General features: G+C 52.9%; 3 protein-coding genes across 6 annotated transcripts; 1 reads left to right on the forward strand and 2 right to left on the reverse strand.

Annotated features, from left to right (window-relative positions):
* Positions 1–1,467: 1,467 nt before the first annotated feature.
* On the reverse strand, positions 1,468–10,057 carry CNKSR1 (connector enhancer of kinase suppressor of Ras 1). The gene is made up of 18 exons (XM_043990634.1): positions 9,902–10,057; positions 8,668–8,709; positions 8,440–8,559; positions 7,671–7,730; positions 7,428–7,496; positions 6,852–6,953; positions 6,710–6,771; positions 6,542–6,618; positions 5,772–5,917; positions 5,364–5,400; positions 4,498–4,670; positions 4,122–4,195; positions 3,715–3,786; positions 3,368–3,441; positions 3,070–3,131; positions 2,877–2,976; positions 2,496–2,686; positions 1,468–2,375 (listed from the first exon to the last, which is right to left on the reverse strand). The coding sequence occupies exons 1-18, from the start codon at positions 9,998–10,000 to the stop codon at positions 2,130–2,132; spliced, it is 1,806 nt and encodes a 601-aa protein (XP_043846569.1). The 5' UTR covers positions 10,001–10,057; the 3' UTR covers positions 1,468–2,129.
* On the forward strand, positions 10,050–21,141 carry LOC122745384 (putative transmembrane protein ZNF593OS). 4 transcript variants are annotated; one of them, XM_043990637.1, is made up of 5 exons: positions 10,050–10,175; positions 10,342–10,470; positions 19,761–19,855; positions 20,160–20,249; positions 20,634–21,141. In XM_043990637.1, the coding sequence occupies exons 4-5, from the start codon at positions 20,205–20,207 to the stop codon at positions 20,778–20,780; spliced, it is 192 nt and encodes a 63-aa protein (XP_043846572.1). In that variant the 5' UTR covers positions 10,050–10,175; positions 10,342–10,470; positions 19,761–19,855; positions 20,160–20,204; the 3' UTR covers positions 20,781–21,141. The 4 variants fall into 4 exon arrangements, with proteins under 4 accessions (XP_043846572.1, XP_043846575.1, XP_043846574.1 ...); XM_043990640.1 differs by lacking the exon at positions 10,342–10,470 and having other exon boundaries at positions 10,056–10,175; XM_043990639.1 differs by lacking the exons at positions 10,050–10,175; positions 10,342–10,470 and adding an exon at positions 19,388–19,425.
* A 96-nt stretch (positions 21,142–21,237) lies between these two features.
* Positions 21,238–22,788, reverse strand: ZNF593 (zinc finger protein 593). The gene is made up of 3 exons (XM_043990635.1): positions 22,531–22,788; positions 21,748–21,810; positions 21,238–21,516 (listed from the first exon to the last, which is right to left on the reverse strand). The coding sequence occupies exons 1-3, from the start codon at positions 22,725–22,727 to the stop codon at positions 21,375–21,377; spliced, it is 402 nt and encodes a 133-aa protein (XP_043846570.1). The 5' UTR covers positions 22,728–22,788; the 3' UTR covers positions 21,238–21,374.
* Between the last annotated feature and the right edge of the window lie 1,006 nt (positions 22,789–23,794).

Raw genomic sequence — 23,794 nt, forward strand, 5'->3', positions numbered from 1 at the left:
GGACCTCAAGTTCCTAGTCTCTCTGAGCACAGATAAGAGACTGGAGAACTAAGAATAAACCTTCCAAACCAGCCCAAGAATTGGCAATGGCTGGTATGGTGTTGGAACCAAGGATTCCTGCATAAGTCTATACCAGAGGTAGCCATGTTCTAGTCCATGGGGTTTAAGGGCATTTATGAACAATGTTCCTGAATCCCAACATCCTGAGAGGGGAAGAGGGAGGGGTACTTTGACCTCCTAGGCAGCATGATGTCAGAGTATATAGTCTTCCAGCCAGAGAAGAGAGATTTCTTGAACAGTACTATCCTTAGGGGTTGCTTCAGGAATAACCCCAAGTCCAGTGGTTCCTGGGCAGTGTGCTTCTTGGGGATAAGGATTACATACATAACCCTTGAAGTTCTCAATGTGGTGGGACAAAAGATTTGGAACTTAACACTTCCCACTACTATAGCAGACCATTTAGACAGTACATTTTTCATGGTGAAGGGGATGCCCATGAAGCAACTCGAGCGTGTTTGCCTTTTGGGGCTCTGGGATTGAAATTACAGGAGATACTACAAGTCCAGGAGGGACCAAAAAGATCTCTGTGGGGAAGATTACCCCACTGGCAACCCTGAGTTTCATTCTTTCCAAGGGGAACAATTTCAAATGCTTCATGTGCCCAATATATCTTTTTATGGAGTTCAGAGTACTTTGTATGCCTCATATTTTTATTTCATTTATGTATAGGTCCCTTTGCATATTCATTTTCTGTGGCGGCTGTCCTATGGCTGATATGCTTATGTTAACACAAGTGCTTATATAGCAATCAGAGGCCATGCCCCTCCTCCTTTTTACCAACATCTGTGGAAACCCAAGACATGAGTTATAGAGTAAATTCAAGGGGAGTGGGGCATAATGAACCAAAAGACAATATGAACCTTTCCAGGATGTTTTGCCCCACTCCAAACCCATTCCCAAGGTGACACAACTACTAGTGTCTGAGGCAGGATTTGAACTCAAATCTTTCTAATTCTAAGTCCAGCACTTTAACCACCATACCATTTAGAGTCCATGTAAGGGGGTAGCTAGGTGGCGCAATGGATAGAGCACCAGCCCTGGATTCAGGAGGACCTGAGTTCAAATCTGGCCTCAGACACTTGACACTTACTAGCTGTGTGACCCTGGGCAAGTCACTTAACCCTCATTGTCTCACCAAAAAAAAAAAAAAGAGAGAGAATAGATTCCATATAAAGAAAACTTCCCAACAACCAGTAATCTAAAAGCGGACTAGGTTGTTCTCTGAGAGTGATGGGCTTCCCCACTTTAGAAACCTTAGATAAAAAGCTGAACACCAGGAATGGTGTCCCCTTTAGGACACACTATGGCCCCTGAGGTCTCTTCTCCAAACTCAAGATTATGTGATTTGGGGATACTGGGGCCTTGTTTCCCCTGCGAGCTCACATCAGGTTGTAGACCATCAGTCTGAGGAACACTTCAGAGTAAATCTCTTTTAATGTGCTGAAATGCGGTCATTCTGTAAAATGAGGTACGCGTGTGCTGATAGAGCAAGGCAGGGAGGGGGACAAGTAGGGATTGAGCAGTGCTAGACTCCCTGGTCACCTGGCTACATGACCAGAATAGGGGACTGGGTCCCTTGGCTTCCCCACCATGCTCCACTTCTGGAACCTCCTTCCAAAAGCACATTTTTGTCCATCTGTTCTCTCATTTTCCGTCTTTGGGGTAACTGATGATAAGATCTAAAATGATGCTAGGCTCTGTTCTCCTCGTCCTTGATTCTGGTCAGAGGGAAGGCGGCACGTCACGGGCTTTGAGTTGCAGGAAAACAGGTTGGACCATTTGGGGGTACCAAGGGAAGGAGAATAGGGGAAGGGGCATGAGCAGAAGTCTGTGAAGCAGGAAATAGAGACTTGCCACCTGTCCCAATAGCCTAGGGGACAGCTGGAGGCACAGTGATGGGGTTCTCAGCCCTAGTCAGAGCCCAGAGAGAACCTCGACCAGCCCGTGCTGGACAAAGCAGGGGGGTGGCCTCACAGGTCAGGTGGTGGATAGATAACTCTACCTGTCTAACAGTTGGGAACTCCCTGGGTAGGAGAGATTAGAAAGCCAATGTCCTCTTATCCCCAGAGTCAGAGGTCAGGTGGTCTTGGGCTTTGGGGGTCAGGAGGCAGGTGCCGGTTGGGGTCAGAGGCTGCACCATCTTCAGCTTCAGGGGTTGGGTGGTAGGAGGCCCCTTCAGCCCCTGTCCCAGCCCAGCCCCCAGCTCGGTCTGAGTACAATTCCTGGTTCTTCTCTTTCCACTTCTGGAACTTTTCAGAAGTCAACGTGGGGTCATTCAGCACCTCATCCAGGACCTGCAGCTCCTGAAGCTTCGCCTGGGGACCAGGGGAACAAGGGGCACGGATGCTGAGCAACGGCATCTCCCCAGCCCCCCCCCCCATCACCCAGCCCAGGGATTCTCTCTCCTCCTTCCCAAGGCCACGGCCAGGACTAACCTTGAGTGTGCTCTGCAAGCAACGCACGTGATGGGCCCGCTCGTTGAGCTGGGGGTCACGGGCCCGGCGCAGAAAAGAGCGGCGACATTGTTCTTGGGTCAAGAGCTGTGGACGGCCCAGAAGGGACACTCCCCCCTGCTGTAGGCCGCGGACGAGGTGCTCCAACGCCCCCTCACTGCTGCTATCCGAGGCTGGGGATATATGTGACCCAGGAACAAGACCCCCAGGGTCATGGCCCACCCCTCCAAATTCCCCACACCCTCTGATGTCCTGACCCCTCTTGAAAGTCCCCACATCCTCCTCCCCCATTTTGTCCACCCAGCACCCACACGACGCCAGCCTCTCTGCATCGTCCAGTTTCTCCCCATTGGCAGTGAATACCTGTTGAAGGGCTATGTGACACCCGGGGACTGCCCTGGGGGGTTGTGGCTGAGGGGGAGGCATCCCCATGGGGAGAACTCCAGGCTCCTACTGGGCTGGGCTGAGAGACAGGAACAATGTTAGCCCAGGCTTCTTCCAGGATACCCCTCCCCCCCAAATCCTCATCCCTTCCCTCCCTCCCCCAGACACTCACTGAGGCTGAGCGGGACCCAGCCTCCTCATCGGGGTCCTCTGCTTCTGTTTCACTGTAACAGTCTGGGTGGGAGAGGAAGGCACAGTTTGAGGCTCGGGGAGGTCTAGGCCAGGGAAGGGGGCTGAGAACTCTAGGCCACCCTTTCTCATGTCCTAGGAGATCATATGGGAGCACAGAGATATTGGGAGGAGGGGGTGAGTTCCTCCCTGGAGAATAGTACCCCACCCCTGACCTTGGTAGCTTGTGGGGGAGAATCTCTGGGGAAGAAAAGGGCCCATGCTGCAGGGACCACCCTCACCTTCCTCTCTGGGTGCAGGAATTTGGCTCTGAGGCTGGTACTTGGAAATGCAGGTCACCAGGTGGCTCACCCACCTGTCAAAAAGGGGAAGGGGTAAGTGGTCATGGGCGAAGGGGAGGGCAGTGGGCATGGAGGGAGACCATGTACCTTTGACTTCAATCTAGTCAGTGCAAAAGAGGATGGGGGAGGGGAGAGGGAGGAGGGTGTCCCTGATTCAGTGGGGTAGAGAGGGGAAGGGTTGGGAGAAAGAGGGGAATGAGAATAGGGATGAGAAAAGGATGGAGGTGAGAATGGGGATACAGATGGGAATGAGGATGGGAGGGAAACGAATAAGAATCAACCCTCACATGCTCAAGTCAGCCAGGGTGTCTGCAGCAAAGATGAAAGGCTTGTATATCTCATGGGTAAGCTGGAACACACTGGGTCGGGGGAAGGGGAGAAAGGCAAGGTCGGTCTCAGACCAGTCCCTGACCCAGAAACCACTGAAAGGCTATCATTCTCCTCTATAACAGAGTAACACTCCCCAGCCTGACTCTGTCTTCCCATCTCCTCCCCAAGTCTGACCCCATCTCCCCCTCTCTCCCACCTTGGCTGACCCCATTCCCCCCAATTTCCTCCTATCCCAAATTTGACCCAATTCTCCCACCCCCCAGAGTGACCCATTTCCCCCAATCCCCTCCCTCTTCCCCAGATCTGACCCCCTCTCCATCTCCCGCCCAGTCTAGCCCGAGCCTCCCATGTGTCCCTCTCTCACTATTTCTTCTTCTGGTCCCGACCACTCTCCAGACTATAGTTGGAGACATTGATGAGCCCTTCAGCCTTCTCATCCTGGGGGGACAGATTCAGGAAGGAGAGAAGACTCTCAGCTGGCTCAGATAAAAGTCTCCTCCGGGATGTGAGGTAAGAATATCTCCTTGAGGATGCCTAGGTTTGGGGCGGGGCGGGAGGGATATGGGTGCCAAGGGTGGCCCTACAGCCCAAGGAAGAGACAGAAGCATGGGAAGGGGCTGGGCAGATGGAAGAACAGATGGAGAAGAGGAAGAACAGGAAGAGGCGTGCCCCCCAGGTGGATGGGGTGGCCGGCCCAGCGGCTGGGGGATGCTCGTATGCTGCCTCCCCGCAGCCCTCACCTGGGGCTGCCGGTACCAGTAGAGGGTGTGGCCCTTCAGCACCATCCAGCACCGGCGCCAGCGGGGGCCCATGAAGCCTCCAGGCACCTTCCGAAGCAGAAGCCACCCATCGCAGTCTGGCCGGCCTAGCTCCCGGCACGACACCCGCCGCCTGCTCAGCCGTGTCGCCACCCCTGTGTGGGACAAGGGGAGCAAAACCATCAGCTTTCCCTCCATTCTGTCCCAAACCCCACTTCCCCAGGGTCTGAGTCATCCACTTTATAAAGCCTAAGAGCCATAAGGGTCCTTTCATGGATGTTGTTTGGTCACGTCCAACTTTTCAGGACCCCATTTGGGGTTTACTTGGCAGAGATAATGGAGCGGTTTGCCATTTCCTTCTCCAACTCGTTTTACAGATAAGGAAACTGAGGCAGGCAGAGGTTAAGTGACTTGCCCAGGGTCACACAGCTAGGAAGTATCTGAGACCAGATTTGAACTCAGATCTTCCTGACTCCAGGCCTGGTGCCCTATGCATTATGGTGCCATCCAGCAGCTCTTAGAGATCACCTGGTCCAGGGCTTCTTAAACTTTTCCCACTCACAGACCCTTTTCAGCAAAGAAATTTTTATGTGGGTGTATAGCTATATAAAATAGATATATATAACTTTTTACTGTTGCCAAAGAAGCTAGGATCTAGTCCAACCTCCCTCATTTTTTTTTACAAAGGAGAAAGGATCAGAGGGGGCAGGGGACTTAACCAAGAACACAAGCAAATCCGCATCTTTGTACTACACCCCCACATCCACCAGAGGGAGCCATTTAGAGGAGGGAGCATCCCCCATTGCCCCCCACCCCTTCAATCCCTAATGTCTGGCAGGCCCCGGTACCTTTGGATTTTGATTTCCTCCGACTGCAGGAAGGACTCTGAGGGTACAGAGATTAAAGAATGTCAAGAACTAGAAGAGACCTGGAGGTTATCTAGCCTGAGCCACGCCTGAAAAGAAATCCCTTCTTACGACTGATTCCTCTGGTGATGGGGAACCCTTGACCACCTCTGGAGACCTCCTGCCTTCTCCCTATGCTGGGCTAAAAGCTTTCCCCACTGCAATTTCCCAAGCCCTCTGGGGCCAAGCACAAGGAGCCACTGTGTGCACTCCCCAGCCTCAAGAGGCCCGGTTCCTTCACCCTGTCATTGCCTGCCCAGTCTCCAGCCCCTGCTCCAACTGTATTCTCAGCTTCTGGATCCATGTCTAAGACCAGACCCCATGGCTCCTTCTTCTCAGCTCCCAGCCTACCTTGTCCAAGGGCTCTGGGGATGCGTGATTCTCTGAGGTTTCCTCTGTGGCTAGCTGGGCTGCCGGCTGGGGATCTGCCACTACAGGGGAGCTGGGTACCCTGTCAGACTCCCAGATATTGCCAAAGCCTAAAGGTGTGGCTGGGCCTAGGAAGAGAGCAGCCCTCTCAATGCATGCTATGTTCTGGGCCCACAGAGAACCAGGCATGGAGGGATGCCTGGGAAGGGTCTGTGGTCTGGAGATGTTTAGACATATATGCTGATAACACTGCTCTTCTTGTATGATGGGGCTGTCCAGGGCATTCTCTCACTCTGTGGAAGTGTTGGGATGGGGGCCAGGGGCTGTTATAGGAGGACATACTAATGTATTACTAATAGAATCAGAAGAATTGGAAAGAGCCTTAGAACACAGGGTGTCAGAGCTAGGAAGAACTTTAGAACACAGGATGTCAGAGCTGGGAGGGCCCTTAGAACACAGGATGTCAGAGCTAGGAGGGACTTTAGAACATAAAATGTTAGGACATAGAATTCCAGAACTTGGTATGTTAGAACATTGATGGTTGAAACACAATACCAGGGCTGATAGGTTATCTAGCCCAAACCCCAGAGGAATAAACTGGACCTTCATTTTTCTCCTACTGAGGCTCCAAGAAGGGAAGGACTTGTCCAGGTTCATACAGCTGGCCATAGCAGAGCTGGGCCTAGAACCCGAGTCTAGAATTCCCAATCCAGTGCTCTTTCCCTGACCCCACACTGCTTCTGCCTTCCTACCTGCCTCAGGGGAGCTGGGGGATCTTGCATCTGGGATCTGGTCAAAGACGAAGGCAGCTTCTCTGTCTTCTGTGGCTCTGTGAGGAACAGAGAAAGCAGGGACAAAATGGTCACTCCTCCCCATGTGCCATCTCCAACCCACAACGGGCTCTGCTGGTAGTCCATTACCTGGGAGATGCGGACGCCAAGCCTGGTGATTGGTTCCTTGAGGAGGAAATGTCTGAGGGGCTCTAAGGAATAAGGAAGGGGAAATCATGAGTGAAGAACAAGAGGGTGGACAGCAGGGATGGGGAAGGGGCCAGGAACCCACCTGAGGGTCAGTCGTGGGCACAGGAACAGTCTTCAGCACCAGTCTGAGTAGGGCTGGGTCCTGGAGCAGCTGCCTGTCCAGGCTCGCCCGCGGCCAGCCCACCTCAAGGACCAAGACAGGGAGGGCAGAGACTTAATCAGAAGCACCTGGTCTCAGTAGGGACTGAGGGTGGGGGCTGCCAATGAATCGCCCCCACCTCCACTCCCGCCACAGTTCCCCGCTATATGGGGGAGAGGCTCTGCTCCAGCTGGACAAACCTGCTCCCCCTGCCACCATCCCCTTCCCCAGTTTGAGTACCATAGCCTGCTTTCTCATCCAGGAAGTCTTCTCGCTAACCCCACCCAACTCATTAACTATTCCCCAATTCTCCCCACCCATGTCTAAGCCTAGGCTCCTGGACAATGTGGGAGCATCCCCTAGGGATGCTCCTGTGGTCTCGCCCCCCCCCCAGCAGAGGACATCAAAGGGGCAGGGAGTGAGCCCCCCAGGGGTGGGAGCTTCATTTCCAGACCTAGGCCCTCTTCTCTCCCAGGTGTCTAGAGATGCCATCACTCCTTCCCTGCCCGGAGGACTCACCACCACCTGCCCGTTGACCTGGACGATCTCGTCCCCAAGCAAGATCCGGGAACAGCCGTCAGCAGGAGACTGTGCAGGGAAAAGGGAGAGACAAGGGGGGCGACTGAGCTCTCCCCCCACCCGCCTTGGAGCCTCGATCAGCCCGAGCAGCTGAAGAGCTCCGGAGAGCAGGAGGGACTTGCAGACGATCCTCCCCAGGGTGGAAGGATGGGGCAAAGCTGGGGCAGGAGCAGGGCCTCTTACCTCTGGGGCTGTCCCAGACACAAAGTGGTGGCGGCTGCTGGTGCTTAAGATTTCCAGGCCCTGAATACACAGAAGACACACCCAGACACATACACCAAGCCCAGTGAGGATGGGGAAGTGAGCCGCACCAAGGTGCCTTCAGTCATCAGGGCTTACCCTGAATGAGTCAGGCACTGTGCTCAATGCAAGGAATGCAAAGTAAGGCAAGGATGTGCTCCCAAGGAGCTCATGGGGCAAGGGGGGGTGAGGGGGCTAGAACCCAGGATGTCAGAGCTGGGAGGGGCCTTAGAACACAGGATGTCAGAGCTAGGTGGGCCTTAGAACACAGGATGTCAGAGCTAGGTGGGCCTTAGAACACAGGATGTCAGAGTTTTGGACCAGGAGTCAGAGAACCTGAAGTCTAGTCGCAGCTCTTTCATTAATTGGCTGTATAAACTTGGGGACATTGTTTAGCTGATCTAGGGTTCAGTTTTGTTCTCTTAAAAAGGAGAATGGTTCAGGGGAAGGAACAACTGGATATTTGATCCCAAAGGCCCCTCCCAGCTCTGCTCCTTCATGCTCTAGTTTCCAACTCTTTGCAGAGTTCTCTGACTGCAGGATCCAGGATCTCAATAGCTCATACTTAAATCCAGCTCTCCATCCACTGTGTCATGCAATTCTACTGACGCTGTGAGGGAAAGTCAAAGCCAGGGGCTGTGCCTCTCTCTACTACTCTGTGCTGCCTCTATTCCCTGGCCAAGGTTTGGAGAAGGGTCTAGGGAAGGCTCACCAGGGGTTCCTCCGGATGCCTGGCTCTCAGCTCCACCAGCTCCAGCACCGCCAGCTGATCCAGCAAATCAGCAGGGCTGAAGCTCAGAATGGCATCGCAGATGCTCAAAATGCTGTCACCCTGGGTTGCAAGGGGCAAGGCAGATGTGGAGAGGGGGAAAGGGTAGGCAGACCCTGCAGGCTTCCCATCTCCTCCCTGCACCACCCCTCCTACCCCCACAATACTCACAAGTCTCAGAATCTGGGCCTCCTTTTTTGCCACTGGATAATCCTAAAAGAAGAGACAGGAGGTCCAGGTGGACTTCCAAACTGAACAGGGGGACCTGACTAGCCTCTCCTGGAAGGGTGGCTACAGGTGAGACCACCGCCCCTCTTAAAACCAAGTAGATCCGGCCTCAGACACTTAACACTTACTAGCTGTGTGACCCTGGGCAAGTCACTTAAGCCCAATTGCCTCACTAAAAAAACACAAAACAAAACAAAACAAAACAAAACAAAAAAAACTCCAGAAAACCAAGTAGACACCAAGGATCAATCAGTAGCCTGTTCTCCAGCCCCCATCTGGTCTTTCTTCTTACCTTGACCTCGGGTCCCTACATCATGTTTGCAGGCATGCAGACATGCCTGCAGTCCCTGCTCTCTCCAGGGGACCCACACTCCACCCTAGGTAGACATGTCTTTCTGAAGGCACAGTTGTCCCAACCTCAGTGAGCCACACCTGCCCCTTCTCCCTCTCCTCTCTTCCACTCCCTCCTCTCCTCTCCTCTCTCCTCCCCTCCCCATCCCCCCTCTCCCTCCTTTCCTCTCCTCTCTCCTTTCCTCCCCACCTCCTCTCTCTCTCTCCTCCTCCTCCCTACCTCCTCTCCTCCCCTCCCCCCTCTGGCTGTCTCTGTCACCCCCTCTCCCTCCATCTCCTCTCCTCCCCCCCTCCTCTCTCTCCTCTGCTTCCCCCCTCCACCGTCTCTCTGTGACCCCGTCTTTCTCTGTCTCTCCCTCCCTCCCCCCCTCCCTCCCAGGGCCGTACTCAGCTTCCTATCCCCAAACCCAACCCCCCAGAGCCAGGCCTCCCCCACTGTGTGACCTTCTCAGCCTGGGTCCCAGGTCCCCATACTCTTCTTCCTGCCTCAGCTCATTCCAGCTATTCCTGGAACTGCCCCTCACCTGCCAAATAAAACCACTGGGGCCTCTCTCTGGCGGCTCTGTCCCCCATGTCCCACAGAGGGGGCTATTAGGGCCACAGCCACAGCTCCCTCCTCCCTCCACCCAAGCTCCAATCCCAACCCTGCCCCTGGCCCAGATATATGAAAGTCAAGGGCAAGAAAGGACGAGGTGGAGGTGGGATATCCGAGTCCCCGGAAGGAGGGCTTGGTGGGGGAGGGGGGTAAAGAACAGGGGAACCCATTCTCATGCCAACTCCAGATCCCTCCTCAAATTAGACTGCTATATCTGTTCCCCTGCAGTACCTGAAGCCTCCGGCCTTCCTGAAGTGGCTGGTCACCCCTCTGCTGGCCGGCGGGCCCCCACACCCCATCCCTGGCTGATTCACGGGTTATAAAAAGCATCTGCTGGGATCCGATTGCTCCCGCCCCACCCCCTGGGCTGAGCCCAGTACCACCTCTAGGCTCAGCCTTGGGGTGGGAGTGAAGGGTCACTCACCTCCTGCAGGGCCTGGGCCAGCTCCCTGCACAAATCCCCGATCTCCTGGCAGGCGGAGAAGTCATTGATTTGAGAAAAAAGGTACCTGGGAGACAGGGAAGGTTTCGGGTCAGAGTTATCCTGGGGCAAAGGCCTTTACATGCCTCCTCGGCAAAGGCTGAAATTCTGGGCATCAGGGAGGTCCAAGGTCTGCCCAAGTCAAACTTGATCTCACAGCTTGAACCCCTCGTCTTCCTTCTCTCCCCAGGAGTGTCTCCACCCCAGGTGCCCAGCGGGTAGGGGCAGGGGTGATAGAATAGAAAGAACAAAGGACTAGAAATCAAGAGGGTGACGTTTCAAGGCATGGTTCTGCTGTCAGTTCATTGGATAACCTTGGGTAAGCCATTTAACTTCCAGAAGCCTCAGTTTTCTCAGCTGCACAATGGGGCCAATGACCCCTATTTCATCTAACCCTTCTGAGGATTGCCCAGGATGTGGAACTGGTAAGAGGCCCTTTGCATATAGTCCAAGAGTTAAGCAAACACGAGGGGTTATTATTGAGAATTTTCAGAACAATTCATTAGCCACATTACCTGTTGAGCCAGCAGAGAAGGGCCCACGCTGCTCTGACCAGCTCAATGGCTCCAGTAAGTAGGTCTGGGGCAGGCTCCCCACTGGGCCCGAGGCAGCTGGGGACAAGACTGCAGAACTTGTGGGTTAGGGTCTGCAGCTGCTCTGTTAGCTTCCGGAGATTTTCTGTCTCTAGCCCAGAGCTCTGTAGCCAGTGAAAGGAACAAAAGGGGTCACTCACCACCCCATGACCATCTCCCACACTCCCCTCTTCCAAGCCCTCCCAATGGGAAGAAGGGATTAGGAGGGAGAGGTCTTGGGTTTAAACCCCAACTCTGTTCTTTGCCACCTGTGTAACTTTGGGCAGGTAGGTGGCTCAGTGAATAGAATGCTGGACCTGCAGTCAGAAAGGCCTGAGTTCAATCTGATCTCAGATGCTTGCTAGCTGTGTCAGCTTGGGCAAGTCACTTGACCTCTGTTTGCCTTAACCCATGGGAGAAAGAAATGGCAAACCACTCCAGTATCTTTGCCAAGAAAACCCCACGGATGGTGAGGTCCACAGGGGTCACAAAGAATCTAACACAACTGAACCACAAACTTTGGGTAAGCCCCGTAAGTTCCCTGGGCCTCAGTTTCCTCACCTGTAAAATGAGAGGACTGGCCTTGATGACTACTTCCAAGGTCCCTTCCAACTCTAGGTCCTATGAACCCATGTCTCAGCCCCAGCAAATGAGACTGTAGAAAGGACAAGAACCTGGGACCAATGCCCATCAGAAGACCCGGTCTCTAGGCTTGATCCAGCCATACCTTCTCTGTAGAACCTTAGGTACATCACCTGTCCTCTATAAGCCTACCCACCCCAGGTAGTGATCCCGGTGAAGGGCCCTCCAGGAGATGAGAGCCCAGTGTCCCTGGTGCCTACTCACCAGAGTCCGGAGTTGTTCCACCCCATCTAGGATGAGCTCCTGGTGGCCAACGTGCCAGACCCCGAGGGCCTCCAGGCTCCGAGGACAGAGATGAAGCAGATCATTCCCCACCAGGGTCCACTCCTCAAAGGGGTACTCTTGTACCAGGTCATCCAGTCCTGGAGGAGAGATCCAGGACAGCATGAGGTTACAGGACAACCCCCTCCTCACTTCTTCTTCTTGGTACAGCCCAGAGAGGGGGGCTACCATCATTGGCTCTCACAGCTGAGCCCCAGACCGCCCCCCTCTACATATGTTTCCTCATGCTTCCAGATCTGGTCCCCAGTCTCTTTCATCAGCCCTTCACTGGCCTGCAGGGCCCCTGGGTAACCCCAACTTTCATGGTGTAGATATGGACAAAAAGGCATCTCAACGGGCAGTGGACAGTGTTAGATTTGCAAGTCAGAAATGCTGGAGTTCAGATCCCAAGGCAGATGCTTACTAGCTGGTTGACCCTAGACAAATCACTTAGCTTCTCTGCCTCAGTTTCCTCATATGTAAAACAGGGATGATAATAGTACCCAAGTTTGTTGTGACCTCAGCAAAAGCTACAAATCAGGGTTTGATTTACTGGTCTATCATTATCTATGTTAAACTTTATTACATATTATTTGATTATTCTATTTGATTGTTTTTATTGTCTAGACAATAAAATATTAATAATTAAAATATTATATAATGATATTATTAAAATGTTATACTTTAAGGAATGTCCTGAGTACTTGCTTTTTTGGACAGCCAGTTGTTAAACATTTACCAACACAAACGCTGGAAGAAGGGATTTTTGTTTTTATTGTTGAAGCTTAGACCAAGACTTCTGGGGAAATCCAGAAACCCCAGAGGTTTGGGAGGGAATGATAACAATTATATCAGAGACGACCCTCACCCTTGAAGCAAACTGTAGAATAATAAGACCCTTCTGGAGAGGGCTGTGGGGTTCGGTTACCATCTCCCCCATTTAGGTCACATGCTGTTTTTCTGCAGAGCCCCAGGGGAGGGATAACATGGGACTATACTCCATATCTCCCGCTTGGTGGGGCTGGGGGATCAGGGCTCTTGAGTTCTTCACACAGCATGCTGAGTGACCTTGTGTAAGTTGTCCCCCCTCTCTGGATCTCAATTTCCTTCTCTGTAAATGCAAAGGTCAGATTAGATCAGGGATTTTTTTTTTTGGTGAGGCAATTGGGGTTAAGTGACTTGCCCAGGGTCACACAGCTAGTAAATGTTAAGTGTCTGAGGCTGGATTTGAACTCAAGTCCTCTTGACTCCAGAGCTGGTGCTCTATCCACTGCGCCACCTAGCTGCCCCTAGATCAGGGATTTTTAACCTTTTGAGGGAGGTCATAGACTTGTTAGGCATACTGGTGAAACCTATGAACCCCTTCTCAGAACAATGTTGTTTTAAAAAAAACATAAAATAAATACATGGGCATATAAAGGAAACTAGTTGTAGTGAAATATAGCTATCAAAATGTTTGAAACACACACACACACAAATTCATAGATCCCAAGTGAATTATCTGTGAATTAGATGGTTCACATGAACCAACAGGTCACCTAGTCCAACCTTCTCATTTTGCAGATGTGTAAACTGAGGCCCAGGGAAGTTAAGTGATTAACTTCACAGAAAGTAAATGGAAGGGAGAAGCATTTCTGTAATACCTACCATATGCCAGGCAACCCTACAAGGCAGGTGCTATGCCCATTTTACAGTTAAGGAAACTGAGGCAAAATGACTTGTTCTGGGTCATTCAGCTAGGAAAATGTCTAAGGTCTTCCTGACTCCAGCCCTAGCATTCTATCCATTGAACCACCAGCTAGCTGCCTTTAAGATAGGAAGCATCACTGTTGGGGGCTTAAATCCTGATCCTGTCTTTTAAGGTAGCGTTCTTCCCACAATTTCTAAATTCCTTTCTAGCACTTAAAAAAAAATTCTATGTTTCTCTTAGATTCATCTCCTCAATTAAGGCCCTATCTCCACCTGCTTCTCCGTTTCCCCCACTTGTCTTTGGAGGGCTCCCTTCCCACTCACCCATTTGGCCTTTCCAAGATGGTACCTGTGTCTTGCTGGTTGAAACCACACCAATTAATGGAAAGAGCAATGACTCGTGTCCCTGTGTGACCTTAGGCAAATCAGTCCTTCCCTCTCTGTCTATAAAATGACAGGATTGGTCTGGGTGGCCTGTAATTTCCTTCCTAGATCCAAATTTATGACTCTGTGACCATTAAGCCCATACAAAGGCGGTTTCTGTGGCCCTTCCCAAAACCTGTTCCTGCTTCTCCTCCTCCAGGAAGCCTTTCCTGATTCACTCTACCTGGTTTCAGCTTTCTACTCCCTCCCCATTCTTCCCAGTTCTGGTTTCTAGAACTTTCTACAATTGGGAGAATTAAATTTGTTGATCTTTGTCCTGAATATACCTTCCCTTTCAGAGACCAGTACTCTCTGAGGGCAGGATTTCCTCCCTCCTAGGACCGGGGTGGGGGTGGGGGTGGGGTGTTTTAATCTGGGCTCCATAAACTGCTTCATTTTTTAAAATAGTATTTTATTGTTTTCCAATTACATGTAAAGATAGTTTTCAACATTCATTTTTGTAAGATTGTTCATTTTTTAAAAAATATATCTTTATAGTTCTATTTCAACATAATTTGTTTCCCTTGTAATACACAGGTATTTTATTTTATGCACTTAAAACCAAGACGCTGAGAAGGGGGTATAGTCTGGCTTTTGTCCACGACAAAAAAAAAAGTTATGCTTCTCTAGAAGCTTTTTCTCTAACCCTAATAATAGCAGCCACTAAGAACTAGTAGCATTTATATAGTGCATTAAAGTTTACAAAGCATGTTCCAAATATTATCTCATTTTTATCCTTACAACAACCTTGGGAAGTAGGTAATAGTATTTATTGTCATTTTACAGTTGAGGAAACTGAGGCAGACTTGGTAAAGGACCTGCAGCTAGTATCTGAGGCTAGATTTGAACTTGGGCCTAATAGTGGTGTCAAAGATGATGGGCAAATTGCCTGGTCCTTCTCCCACGGGCTCTATGTAAGCTAGTCACTTCCTACCTTCTCAAGTCTCTCCAACTGAGAAATGGGTCTAATAATAGCTTCCTCCAGATCCCAGTGGCCTTTTGCAGATGGAGATATGATTATATCTATATGTTATATAGACTAGGATTATAGCTCAGTTTCCTTCCCCAAGCCCTCAGTCCCTGAGGTTCTGAACCTTCCCTCCCCCCCTCCCCTCCCAGTGTGGGGAGCAAGGAGAGTGTAAGACGGTTGGGAGTCTGGGAAGTCTTAACCTGGGGGTGTCACTTAATTAGTCAAAATGTCAACAGCACTGATTAAGCACCTACTGGTTTCCCACTAGGAGCGGACATTCCCGAGGCAGACCATAAGAACACATGTAAATATAATATGTAAATTTATGTAAATAAATATGGACAGAATACGGACAAGGTACATTTCAGGCAGAGATATTAACAGTTGTAGGGGATCAGGAAAGACCTCCCATAGGAGGGGGACACGGCACTAAGCTTTGAAGGAAATGAGACAGAGATGAAAATGTGGTGCTAACTTCATCTGCAAAGGAGCGCACAAAAATACCTACACTGTCCACCCCACAGGGTGGTTGTGAGGGAAGTGCTTCGCAAACCTTATATCGCTCTAGAAACGAATTATTTTAGAAGAATATCTTGCTGTCTCTTTAAGAAGGGAAGGAGTGTGGGGTGGGATGGGCCAGTAATTCTGAAACTGGAAGGACCCCAAGAAGGGGTCATAGCGTCCATCCCCGGCCTCCAAACAGGGTGGAGGATGCTCTTCCCCTTTTATCTCACTCCCCCTACGGACCCTTCTTCCCAAGGAAGCTTGGAGCTCAGGGTGCCGGAATTCACAACTTCAAGGCTTCCCAGTTTTGGGAGGGCAGTGTAGACAAGGCACTCTCCCGCAGTGTCAGTATAAATAACTCTTCCATGCTCAGGCCAGTGTAGACCAAGAGCCCCACCCCCCCCACTCCCCGATTCCTAGATCACGACTAGGGCAGAGTCCCTCCTCCCTTCCCCTAGGCCCCCAAGACCCTGGACGATGTAGACCCCACCTCCCAGCCCAAGACACCCCCTACCCACCTCTCAGCCAGGCCACCACCGACCCAGGACCCCAGGATGCCACCGGTTCCATTGCGAACTCCGGACCGTCCCGCCCGGAAAATTTCCGCCCCCGAAACCCAGAGTCCTCCCTTGGGCTCGGGGCGGGCGGGGCTGGGCCGGGGGCGGAGCCGGCCACATACCTGCGCCCACGTGGCCCGGGCCAGGTGAACATCTCGGCGCACCTATTGGCCGGGCCGCTTTGCCCGTCAGCCCGACGACCCGTCCCCTCCTCGGCCCCACCCCACTCCCAACTCTAGCCTCGGGGGCCGGACGCGGTTGGGGCGAAACTCTAGGAGCGCTCCGACAACCCCGGGGCTTGCTGAGCCTTTGGACTCCCGACCCCTCCGGCTGCACTTGTGCCCGCTTCGCTTCGTGGGCTGCTGCTCCTGGGCAGAGTGGGGGTGGGGGCAGAGTCGGGGTCACTGACCCACTAGGAGAGCGTCTTCTGGTTACAAAACCCTTTACAGCCGTCACATGATCTAACCCTAAGAGGGAGGAAACCGAGGGTCTTCCAAGAGGAAGGGTTTGGCCCTGGGGCTTATGGCCAGCTAAGTAACCGAGGGGTGTCAGTAACAGCCAGGCGCTGACCACTCCCTGGGGCTGCCCATGGGGTGCCCACACATTTCCTTAAGACGCCACCCCACACCGAGCCCTGACCGGACCAAATCCAGAGGGTGTGAGTGTCACAGGGCTGAGAGAGGGGTCCCAGCCTCCCCCTCCCCCAAACCCGCCCGCCCCCACCCCCTAAGGTCAGTCAGGATCAGGAACTCAGTTAATCAAGCCACAAGCATCTCTTGAATGCCTGCTATGTGGCAGGCCAGAGGAGGTGGTGACTGAAGAGCTGACTTCAGGATCACGAAAGCCTGTATTTAAGCATCACCTCTGACACAGACAGGCTGTGTGACACCATGAAGTCAGGAGCACTCAGGACCAGCAGGCACCTAAGACCTGTAAAAATGCAAAGAATGGGGGGCTCTGCATAAGTGGAAGAAGCTCCCCCCACCAAGGGGAGGTGGTTCTCAGCCCCCCCCCCAAGGAAATCACGGGCCTTATTGGAAACAAAAATGGTCCCTGAGCCACAGAATCCATGACAAAAAAAGTCCCCCAAGGCAGGGGTTCAGTGAAATTTAAAATAGATGCATTTTGTGAAATGTGGTTCTAGACAACGGGTTTATGCTATTAAACACAATCTGGTTCTCCAGGATGTCAAAGGTCCATGACTCACAAAAAGGCTGATTCCCTGGTTATGGTGGATGTGCCATCAACACAGCCCAGGAGAAGTAAATCCCAGATCTTGCTACAGTGGAAGGAGCCTTAAGCTTCTGGGTCCAAACCATCCTTGATTCTGTCCACCTGTGTGCACTCTCTGGGCTTCATCTAGAAAATGGGGGGGGGGGTTACATGGCTTCTGAGAGTCCTTCCAGGTATCTGAATTTCATATACAAAATGGGGGGAGGAGACTAAAAACTGTCTTTTCAAGGAGCAGGCACTTGAGTTGACCCTTAAAAGAGCCAACTTGTTTTTTTTGGTGGGGGGGTGGGGTGGGGGTGGCAATGAGGGTTAAATGACTTGCCCAGGGTCACACAGCTAGTATTAAGTGTATGAGGCTGCATTTGAACTCAGGTCCTCCTGAATCCAGGGCTAGTGCTTTATCCACTCTGCCAACTTTTCAAGAGTGCCTGCTGTTCCCTCCCATGGTAGTGGGGGCCGCGGGGAGACATGGACAGACAAAAAAAGGCTTTTGGATTACTGAACAATCCAGGTGAATGTCAGGCATGCAGGCAGAAGACCTGGGTCATATATAATCCTGCCTCTGCCCCCTGGCAAATGATGTCACTTTGGGGGGGGTCCCGTTTCCTCCTTCACAGAATGGGTATGTTTCTGTAGTTACTACAGCATGGGATGAGTGTTAGAGGAGGGTTCCTAACCCTAAAAGCACAACAGAAATGGGACTATAGCCTCACCCTGGACAGGAAAGGGAGTTTTCTCTGCTCTCCAAAGCTAGGGCTGCTCTGTAGTCACTAACCTAGTCAGGAAGGAATTCAACATTATTAAGGGAGAGGAGCTGTGATATAAGCAAAGACCTCGATGTGGAGTCTGAGGACCCAAGTTCAATTCCTCAGGTGGTCCTGGGTAACTAACTCCCCTTCTCTGGGTTTATTTCCTTTTCTGTAAAATGAAGTTGAATTAAATCTGAATTAAACAATTTAACCCTAAACCAAATTAAACAAATCTGAAAATCAGCATTTACTAAGTGCCAGGAATGCTGGAGTTACCAAGGTTAAAAATAAAAATAACAAATAAACTAACCTCACAATGCAAATTCTTAAGTAGTGTACACTCTAATGAGGCAGACAGCATGAAAGTTACATATAGAATAGATGGAATGTAATCTGAAAGATAGAGCATTAGCAGCCAGGGGAACCAGGAAAGGGATCTGAGAGAAGGTGAGATTTGGACCTACTCTTGATGGAAGACAGAGAGAGTAAGAAGTTGAGTTGAGGGGTCGGAACATATCAGGTTGGGGGGAGGGGGCAGCAAAGCCAATGCAAAGGCCAAGGAGTGGGAGATGGAGTAGTGTTCAAGAGCTAACAACAGGCCCCTGGTCTGTAGCGGGGGAAGAGGGAGAAAGAGTAAGGTGTGAGGAAGCTGGAAAGGTAGAAATGGGCCAGGTTATAGGGTATTAGCAGGGAGGCACAGGAGCTCATTGTTCCGTGGGGTTGTAACACGGCCAGACCTTTGCTTTAGAAAAATGTTGGGGGGCAGCTAGGTGGCGAAGTGGATAGAGCACCAGCCCTGGAGTCAGGAGGACCTGAGTTCAAATCTGGCCTCAGACACTTGACACTAGCTGTGTGACCCTGGGCAAGTCACTTAACCCCAATTGCCTCACCAAAAATTAAAAAAAAGAAGAAAAATGTTAGGAAATGAAAAGAGAATGACCAATCTGAAGGCTATTTCGGGAGTCTGGGCGAGAGGTGCTGAGGGCCTGGACTCAGGCTAGGGTTGTGGCCATTTGAGTGGAAAGAAGACATATTCAAGAGATGGAGTGAAGGCAGAAACAAGATTTGGTAACTAAATGGTACATAGAGTGAGAAGCAGAGAATACAATGGAGATTTCTGGCCTCAGTGACAGGGAGGATGGTGCTGCCCACAATATCAAAAGGGAAATTTAGAAGGGGGGAAGGCTCATGGGGAAGACAATGAGTCCTTCTGGACACGTGGAGTTTGAATGCGGCTCATCAGAGATCAGAGCTGTGCATAAATCTGGGAATCAGCTCCATCAGACGGAAGGAAGGAGGTCACCAAGAGAGAGCTTAGAGTGAAAAGAGGACTAGGGACAAAACCTCGTGGCCAGCCACAGTTAGAGGGCACGAAGGGAAGGAGGAACCAGCAAAGGAGACTGAGGAGCCGTTGGCTATGTAGAAGAACCAGGACACAACAGCGTCATGGAAGCCCAGAGGAGCCAGCATCCATGAGGAGGTGATCACCAGTATCAAAGGCAGCAGTAGAGTTAAGGTGGACAGGGAGTGAGAAAAGGCCCTTGGATGTGGCAAGATTACTGCTAACGATGGAGCAAGCAGCTTCCGTTGAATGAAGGTGAGGCCAGAAGGCAGACTGCAGAAGGTTTAGAAGAGGAAGTGGAGGCACTGATTGGGGACGGCCTTCTCATGGAGGTGAGGGGATGGAGAAATACAAGCTATGTAGTAGAGAGGGTCTACATCATGCACAGGTAGGATTTGAATCTGGGCCCTCTGATTCCAAATCCTGTGCTTCCTTCTACTGCTCGCTGCCTCTTGGGAGCTTGGAAGTCCCGCTGCCCCACCCAAAGAGGGCCCAGAGCACTTGTCCAGGAAGGATCTGGGGACCTCTGTCACCAGTAGCCTGGATGAGGTGCACCCTGCTGGTGCGAGGCCTCCTTCCTCCTCATATCCGGGCACCCGCCTCCATGGCAGGAAGTGGGGTGGGCACAAAGGCCAGACTCCCTCCTGATGCTGATATCTCTTGACAGCTGCCGCCCGGGCTGGCCCAGCAAAGGGAGGGGACCTGATTTAAAGGACCCGCTGCCATCCCAGCTGCCTGTGAGTCGTGGGCAGACAGCCGCAGGTGAGCATCCTCTCTGGGCGCCCATGCCTTTGGGATGGGGGGAGATAAAGGGAACTTTCCTGGTGTGGGGGTGAGGGGTACAGAGACGGGTTTGGGGGCTGCAGGATACAGAGCTGAGCACCCAGTAACAAGGAGAAGGAAGTGGGGGAGACTGTGTGTGAGCACGTTGCGGGGGGTGTTATGTGAGTGGTGGGGACATAGCAAGATGCAGCCCGATGCATTCCTGCCCCCTCCCCTTGACCCAATTCCTATTCAGTGGCATTGGAAATGCCAACTGTGTTCGCTCCCCTCCTGTCCTCACCAGACGGCCACCAAGAAGACAAAGCCACCCCCTTGCCCCAGGCCAATCATGCGCTTTAGACGACTGACCCCCGGCTATTTTCGGATGCTAGAGGTAACCCCCCCCCAACCCATAACATCCCAGGCTCCCTTCTTCTCTACCTTCAACCCGCTGCACTAGGAGCCGGCCAGGCACGTTGCATGCCGCCTGAGCAGCTGGGGCCCAAATGCTAGCCCTGCAGCATTGATGCGAGAGAGCATTGGGATGGAATGTCCCTGGGAGGGAAGCCATCCTCCTGCCCTTCCTGAGCCCGAGGAAAAAGGGGTGGGGTTACTGCCATCTCCCCCCCCAGCCCCACCCCTTCTCTGTGGCACCCCTCCCCTCCCAACCTCCCTGGTCTGGATCCCTAAGGCCTAGAGGGAACACCCAAGGATCCTGATGGACTCCCTGGCTGTCTCCCCCCTCCCAACACTGCTCCCTTTCTACCCCATTACCCAGATGCAAGTGGCTGGGGAGCTGGAGGCAGAGCCCCGGAACCAACTGGTGGGTGCCCTGGCCACACTGCTGGCTGTGTTCGGCCTAGGTCTCTCCTTCTACAGTGTACGGCAGCTGGTGGATCAAGGAAAGTCCCCGAAGACCCCATGATGGGACAGGGGACCCCTGGAAACCTGGGGGACGGCATCCATTTCACCTAATATCCAGAGGAAGAACTCTTCCCGTCTCTCTTTCCACCACCCTCCCTTCCCCAACCCCATCACATGGTGGCTCCAGCAGGCTGGGAGGCCAAGGGGAAGAGAATGGGCTTTGGGAGGCATCCATGCCTACCTAGGGTGGAGAGGTGGGAGCCCTGGCTGGAATAAACCTGGAAAACTGCAAAGTGCAAACACAGAAGACATGCCACGACTCAGGCTCCATCTGGTGACATGCGTCCAAAGCACAGTAACAGGGAGGGAGGGGGGTCTCATTCCCTTGACCTGAAGGTCCAGCATGCGGCCAAGAGTCCCATGGCACAGCCCATGGGTAAGCACAGCAGTCTTGCGCACTAGGGATATGGGAGCTCCTGGGGGAATGTGGATGCGGAGGACATCAGAAACACGATGGAGACCTAGCAGCTCAGCTCCTTTATTGGGAAAGACTAAGAAGATTCTGCTCTGGCTGTTGGGGGAGAGATACAGTCCAGCCAGCCCAGCCTGGCCAGCATCACTGTCCAATGTAGGCTTCCTCCGTCTTTGGGCAGCCTCAGCCGGCCACCTCCATGGCAGATGTCTCAGTGGATACATCTGTGGGCACTGCCAACAACTTGGGGGGCACGTAAGAGCCCATGCCTGCTGCCCGCTCAGCTTCTTCCTGAGTGTAGGGTTCTACTGTCAGCTGCTTCAGCCTGTGGGGGGAAGGGGGCCAGGGTTAAAGAAGGGGCAAGGGGCAAGGCTGGGAAGAAATGGGGAAGGAGAAGATCAGAGAGGGGACCTAAGGAAAGAAGTTAGAGGCTAGAGAGAAAAAGAGATGCTGTGAGGGAGGGGAAGAGGTGAAGGTGAGAAGAAATGGAGGGCCAGGAGAAGGGAAGATAAGGTGGGTCTACAATAGCTAGAGGGGGCCGCCCCCAACCTCCCACCTTTTCTTGTGATCTTTGGACTTCAAATGATTCTTGAGGCTGGTAGGATCGATGAAGTATCTCCTGGAGAGGGGAAGAGGTGAGGTGTGGGTAGAGGGTCCTCTTCCTCCCTCTTCACCGCCCTCCACACACACCCACACCCACACACCCACACACACCCACCCACCCACACCCACACACCCACACACACCCACCCACACACACCCACACACACTCACCCACCCTCCCTCCCCACCCCCCCCCCCCCCCCCCACACACACACACACACACACGGGCTAGGAAATGAGGCATCCAGACAAGTCACCGCCCAGCTTCCTCTCCTTCCTGACCTGGGCCCCAGGCCATCCCCTGCCCAGCCTCCATCCCCAGGTGCTTCCCAATTGCACAGCTCCACCTTCCGAAGCCTCCATCCTCCAGGTCCCCAGTAACCATCCGCACCTAACCCTTTTAGTGCCCAGGTCCCTATGCCCCTGTAAGCCTTCACCCCCTAGCTCCCCACCTCCAAACCCCCCAAAGCCTCCATTCTCCCAAGTTTCCACTTCCCCTGCCCCCCATAGGCCTCCACCCCTGGGTTCCCACTTCCCAGCTCTCTCCCCCATCCCCCCCCCCCGCCGTGAACCTCCTCCCCCCTGGTCCCCTCTTCCCCGCCCTCTCCGTGAGCCTCCACGGCCCTGGTCCCCACTTCCCAGGCTCTCCGCCAGCCTCCTCCACCTATGCCCCGCCCCCACTCCCCAGCCCGGCCCCCGGATGCCCCACCTCCGCCCCGCCCCTCCCGGAGCTCACGCGCAGGCCAAGCAGCGGTGATGGCCACCTCCGGGGAGGTCGGGGTCCTGCTCGTCCTCGGGCTGGGGCCGGCGAGCGGCGCTGTCGGGCCGCAGGTCCCGATGGATCTCGTCCAGGTCCGGCCGCCGCCGCTTGGCCTTCAGCTGGCGGGCCAGGGAGTGCGCGCGGTGCGCGCCGGTGCGCCGGGAGCGGGCCATAGCCTCGATTCCGGGTTGAGGCTCGGGGATCGGGGGCCGCTGGGGCCCACGTGAGCTCGGCTTCCGGGCCGGCTCGTGACGTCACGGGGCGGGGCCTAGAGGGACGCTCTGCCCGAGTGCCCCCTGGTGGACGGGGGTGGGGCGCCGCGGCGGGGCGGGATCTTGCTCCCCGCCCCCAACCTCCCTACGCTCAGGTGAGATACACACGCCACTGAATGGAGTGAAGCCTGTCTCGATGTACCCCACATGCTCCGGCTGTGCCTCGTTCTGCCCCGGAGGCCTAGCGGAACGAAGCCGACCCTGCTCTAACCACTTGGAGCCTTTTCTCTGGACTGCCCGTCACACGCCCCAAGGGTTTTCTCTTCCAGCGCCTCCAAACACGCTACATGTCTCCCGATTTATCAACAAGCGCGCTTTTAGGGAGCTCCGGACACTGGGCTTGGCTGGGAGGTTACAGACAAAATAAGAGATAGTCCCTCCCTTCAATCAATCAATCAATCAATCATCAATCAATCAGTCAACATTTATGAAGCCTACTATGTGCTAGGCATTGTATTTGGTGCTAGGGATACAAAGTTTAAGGAAAGGAACCAGCCCGGCCTTCAAACAGTCAATATTTTACGTGCCAGGCAGCTAAGTGAGTGGTACACTGGATAGAGGTCTAGGCCAGGAATCAGGAAGACTCGTCTTCCTGAGTTCAAGTCTGGCTTCAGACACTTGCTAGCTGTGTGACCCTGGGCAAGTCACTTCACCCTGTTTGCTTTAGTTTTCTCATCTGTAAAATGAGCTGGAGAAGGAAATGGCAAAGCAATCCAGGATATTTGCCAAGAAAACCCCAAATGGCCTCACTAAGAGTTGGACAGACTGAATAACTACTGTATGAAGGCAACTGTGTTTAGTTCTGGGAATACAAAGAGAAAAAAGAAACAATCAACATTTATTAAGCACCTACTATGTGCCAGGCACTTTGCTAAGTACGGTGAATACAAAAAGAGGCAAAGGATGGTCCCTGCCTCTCAAAAAGCTTACACTCTAATGAGGAAAACCACATACAAACATATATATAA

The sequence above is a fragment of the Dromiciops gliroides genome, chromosome 3 (genome assembly GCF_019393635.1).
Source record: "Dromiciops gliroides isolate mDroGli1 chromosome 3, mDroGli1.pri, whole genome shotgun sequence".
NCBI classification, from domain to species: domain Eukaryota; kingdom Metazoa; phylum Chordata; class Mammalia; order Microbiotheria; family Microbiotheriidae; genus Dromiciops; species Dromiciops gliroides.

Bases quoted from the DNA above. Each gene is read 5' to 3' on its own strand.
- ZNF593 (XM_043990635.1), bottom strand. From the start codon at position 22,727: ATGGCCCGCTCCCGGCGCACCGGCGCGCACCGCGCGCACTCCCTGGCC. The intron at 21,811-22,530 runs GTGAGCTCCGGG...TCCCCTCTCCAG, and splicing joins CACCGCTGCTTGGCCTGCGC to GAGATACTTCATCGATCCTA. The intron at 21,517-21,747 runs GTGGGAGGTTGG...TTCCCCCCACAG, and splicing joins TCCAAAGATCACAAGAAAAG to GCTGAAGCAGCTGACAGTAG.
- CNKSR1 (XM_043990634.1), bottom strand. From the start codon at position 10,000: ATGCTTTTTATAACCCGTGAATCAGCCAGGGATGGGGTGTGGGGGCCC. The intron at 8,560-8,667 runs GTGAGTATTGTG...CTTGCAACCCAG, and splicing joins AGGCCCAGATTCTGAGACTT to GGTGACAGCATTTTGAGCAT. The intron at 2,376-2,495 runs GTTAGTCCTGGC...CCTGGTCCCCAG, and splicing joins GCTTGCAGAGCACACTCAAG to GCGAAGCTTCAGGAGCTGCA.
- LOC122745384 (XM_043990637.1), top strand. From the start codon at position 20,205: ATGCGCTTTAGACGACTGACCCCCGGCTATTTTCGGATGCTAGAG. The intron at 20,250-20,633 runs GTAACCCCCCCC...CCCATTACCCAG, and splicing joins GCTATTTTCGGATGCTAGAG to ATGCAAGTGGCTGGGGAGCT.